At 27.9% G+C, this 4,637-nt stretch overlaps 2 protein-coding genes across 2 annotated transcripts; both read left to right on the plus strand.

The window, feature by feature from the left end:
- The first annotated feature begins 1,227 nt into the window (after positions 1-1,227).
- On the plus strand, positions 1,228-2,990 carry LOC132905730 (probable U2 small nuclear ribonucleoprotein A'). The gene is made up of 4 exons (XM_060957332.1): positions 1,228-1,593; positions 1,683-1,723; positions 1,992-2,568; positions 2,646-2,990. Exons 1-4 carry the CDS (start codon positions 1,512-1,514, stop codon positions 2,684-2,686), a joined length of 741 nt encoding a protein of 246 aa, XP_060813315.1. The 5' UTR covers positions 1,228-1,511; the 3' UTR covers positions 2,687-2,990.
- Positions 2,991-3,142: 152 nt separating this feature from the next.
- LOC132905766 (NADH dehydrogenase [ubiquinone] 1 beta subcomplex subunit 7) lies at positions 3,143-4,287 on the plus strand. Its single transcript, XM_060957355.1, has 3 exons — positions 3,143-3,347; positions 3,807-3,975; positions 4,055-4,287. The coding sequence occupies exons 1-3, from the start codon at positions 3,239-3,241 to the stop codon at positions 4,149-4,151; spliced, it is 375 nt and encodes a 124-aa protein (XP_060813338.1). The 5' UTR covers positions 3,143-3,238; the 3' UTR covers positions 4,152-4,287.
- Positions 4,288-4,637: the final 350 nt, after the last annotated feature.

Genomic DNA, 4,637 nt, shown 5'->3' on the forward strand with positions numbered 1-4,637 from the left:
TATATTTGAGGATGAATAATTGAGCCTTTGTCGTACAAAGAAAGTTTAAGCGTGTAATATTTACATGTATGCGCATATGTACTATATATGTACCATATAATGTACCTCTTAGAGGTATATTGGAGCTACGAATCGTAGCCTCAAATGGAATTTTGGCAAGTGTATTATATATCGTATTATATATCGACACGAAACCAAATCGACAAGAATGTTCTGGATTTGGATAATATAATATTAATCTATTATTAATAAATTAAATTTACTCGTTCCCACAGAGTTGTACAAATCATATCCGCTTGATGACAAGTTGCTCTTGTTTAACAATATGAATAAACTTTTCTTGCATTATATTTTTTAACTCATATACCTGATAAATTTACACCTGTATTTAGCTAGTAGAAGTAATTGGTCGTTATAAGAGGAAAAATGGATGATTAGTGATTGGTTTTATTATATGTTTCCCGAAGCTTTTTATTCTTCTTTTGATAATAATTTATGGCCTCGTCAATCCTTCTCTTCATTCAGTTAATAGCTTTTTATCTTCGCGTAGTTGTTACTTCATCGTTATTCTTCCTATTCATTTTTTTCTCTTTCGTGTGTTGTAATGTAGATGTACGTACATAAGTTAAAAAATGGCAGCTCTATTATTATTTATGTGTTTATCAAATTGTACTTATGTACTTATGTGTTCAGGGTGTTCTATTTTAATCTTTCTATGCAATCATCTCCCAAAGTATTCGTTTAATCGTAAAAAATGTTTGAAGTAAAATTTATTGTGTTTTAAGAGGCATTCACAAATCTTGTCTAGGTAGATGTATTTTCGAGATTTCAAAGATGAGCTATGCTTTTTAAAGCGGAATTAACATTTTTCGTACAACATTTAATGCTTTATTTAATTCTCTACAAAATGGTTTAAGTTACTTCAGTCCAAAATTACTAGTTTATAAGATATTTTAACTTTAATATAGAACTTATTATATGAAAGACAAGGAAAAACAACTAAAAATCAAGTCTTTTCTTTTATACATTCAATTTAATGAAATTAATATTGAAACATCTTTTAAACCATTTTTCCTTAAAGCATTTTCAAGTGCAAGTATCTTAGTACTTTTTTGTAGAGAATTAAAAACTACATCGAATGGTATGTAAAAAAAATGTATTGTTTGATTTAGAAAAACGAAGATCACATTGAGATTTCGAAAACACCACCACCTAGACAAATTTGGTTGTCATCATAAGACGTTCCATTTGAAACAGAACAAGTTTTATTTGAAACATCTTTTATAATAACGAATACTTGGAGAGACAATTGCATGAAAAGGTTAAAATGGGATATACTCTATGCGTTTGAAAGCTTTTGTTTCTGTCGGTTACCATGAACTGCACGTTTTTTGAGAATGAAGCTTACCAATCATGAAAATATAGCTTTAGAGAGAACCTTATGGAAGCTGTATTGTGATCGTTGTCAGGTTAAGTTTTGTATCAGTTTTATGTGGTAGTATCATTAAATAATGGTTAAGTTAACACCAGATTTAATTCAACAATCCATGCAATATATTAATCCTGTGAAGGATCGAGAATTAGATCTCAGAGGCTAGTAAATAAATTATATTGGTAAAATATAACCTAAAAATTTTCGTTAACTCTGTAATTCTTAGTTGTTTAAATCTCTGTTATTGCAGGATATAAAATACCTACAATCGAAAACTTGGGCGCAACTCTGGTTAGTGTTTTAGTCAATAGTGATTCTTATTTTTTGGTACATCTACAATGTATTTTCGTGTATATTTTTATTCGTCTCAATTTGTATTTATACTGACTTCGATTTAAAATCTGCATTTAAGAACAAATTTTTGAAATATTGACAATTTCTATAATATTAAAAAATATTAATTCTATTAATATTTTAATAGAATTAATATCTATTAAAATAAATTCATTAAAATATTAATAGAATTACATAAGTTTAAAATATAATAATATTTTTATAGGATCAGTTTGATACTATTGACTTTTCTGATAATGATATAAGGAAATTAGATGGATTTCCTCTGTTAAAAAGAATAAAAACTCTATTTTTCAATAATAATCGTATTGTCAGAATAGGAGAAGGATTGGAACATTGTATTCCAAATTTAGAAACTCTTATGTTAACTGGAAATATGATACAAGAACTTGGTGATTTGGAACCACTAACACAGTTAAAAAATTTAACAAACCTCTGTTTACTTCAAAATCCAGTGTCTGCGAAGCCTCAATATAGACAATACGTTGTATATAGATTCCCACAGTTGAGACTTTTGGACTTCAGGAAAATTAAGATGAAAGAGCGTGAAGCTGCAGTTATATACTTTAGGAGTAAAAGAGGAAAAGAAATGGTTCGTGAAATAGCAAAGAAAGTAAAAACACAAACATCTGGCATAGCTACGGACAAGCCACTCACAACTCCAGAAGAACGTAACAAAATTAGGGAAGCTATTACAAATACTTCTTCCCTTGAAGAAGTCCAGCGCCTTAGCAAATTGCTTCAAGCTGGACATGTGCCTAGTGAAGAAAGATTACAAACTGGTATGTAATTGAAAGAATGTGCACTATTCCTTTTACATTTCTGATTATGGAAAAATACTCTGCATTCATTGTTCTAGGGAATACAATACCTGAAGCAATGGAAGAAGAAGATGATTAAGTTATATTATACATTATTTTCAGATCTAAATCAAACAAGAAAAGCTTTTTTTATTACAGTAAGTACATGATTATACCATACATGAAATTGGAAACAGTTTGTTAAGCTAATAAGAATGTATGTGCTACACACAAACGCATTATCATTTAAAGATGTACAAATAAAATTATGTATACCTTAATTGGCCTGAAGCGACTTTATAAACGTATATCTTATAATACTAAACATTTTTTAAACTATTCGTAATGTCCATATATGTATTTATTTCAGTGACCTTTCAATAAACAAGTTGTCTAGAAAGATACTTTTTTGTATAAATTTGTTCCTTATATAAAATAATATTATTTTTAATAAATAAATACTTAGTTATATATCATATTATATTACATAAAATATTTATATATCTTAATTAGTGTATTTACATACCTGTCCATTGAACTACGTAAATTATATAAGATGGGATCACTAGATGTCAGTATTGTATGTTGTAGCAATTTTCCATTTTCGATTTATATTACTCTTTTTGCTGTAGTTTTATAATATACTACTAAAATGGGCAATACATTTCAAAAAATGGTTAGTAGCGATCCATTTCCACCAACAGATTCGGAGCCGACATTTGATCCGATGTACGGATTTCCTAAGGAGCGCAAACAAAGGGGCAAGTATCTTATTCAATTCTAACCTTTAATAGGTGCATTTTGGCTCGTGACATTTTGTATATTTATTAAAATACTTTTTTACGATTGTATAAACGACGAATTTAATTGAAACGAGCTACAACACAGTTATTAATTTTTTGTTATTACTTTATTCCTAACTTTTCTGTTATATTTGTCTTTATAAATAATTTATCAATGACATAACAGTTTGAATAAAACTTTTGGCTGTCGATTTCGGTGAAATATTTTGTCAATGTCTTTCTTTTTTGCATTTATTGAATTTGGGTAGAATTATCCAGTGTAGATTATAATGAATTAGAAAAATCTTAAATATCTATAAAATATTTTTGTCTTCATATGATCTCTTTACTTGAGTGTAAAGGAGCTACAGTATTAATTGAAACAATTTATTAACTGTTTGACATGTATTGTACCATATTATAAATGTTATTTTACAGTTATGCCTCTATCAGAAGAAGATATGATAGCTGCCAAGATTCCTCTAGATTGTAGAGATTATTGTGCTCATTTATATTTGGAATATAAACGTTGCTTTATAAAAAAGTTTCCTTTTATAATACTTTGTGCTGAGGAAATTCAGAACTATAAGGAATGTCAACATGAAGAGTGAGTTTTCATTGGAAAATATAAATAAGTTATTATTACCTAATGTGCACTTCCTAATTATAATTTGTGTATATTACAGCGATGTTTTAAGGGCCAAAGAATACGAAAGAGAACGTAGACTTCTGATCAGAGAACGCAGGAAACAGCAAAGGACTATGGAAGCAGTAACAGCTTAAATTCCACATTCACTGAACATTGTTTATATTTAGATTATACATATGTGAATATAGATGATATATACATGAAATTTGCTTATAGAAGAGTGACTGTAATAAAGAATTTAAGGTATAAATTGATGAACAAAAATGTAAATATTCTTATTATTGTTGCTATTATTATTACTAATATGCCACAATTATTTGTATTGTTATATGTAAGATATGTCAGATATGTTTTTTTTATTCATAAAAGAATACTTCCTTAATATTTGTCATTAAGTTGGACAGAGAATATTAGTATTTTAATTTTGTATATAAATAAGTTATTACCGAAGTGGCATATTTCTCTACATCCCTTTAAAGTTTATACATTAATTACTTGGTAGAATTTCAGAACATTTTTACATATTTCCATTTCATATGTATGCATACATACAGAAGGTTCTAGAGTTATGTTTTTTTATTGTGTTTCTTAAACAGGTAAGAGTTTTCAAACCTTGTAAA

The sequence above is a fragment of the Bombus pascuorum genome, chromosome 1, assembly GCF_905332965.1.
Source record: "Bombus pascuorum chromosome 1, iyBomPasc1.1, whole genome shotgun sequence".
NCBI lineage: Eukaryota > Metazoa > Arthropoda > Insecta > Hymenoptera > Apidae > Bombus > Bombus pascuorum.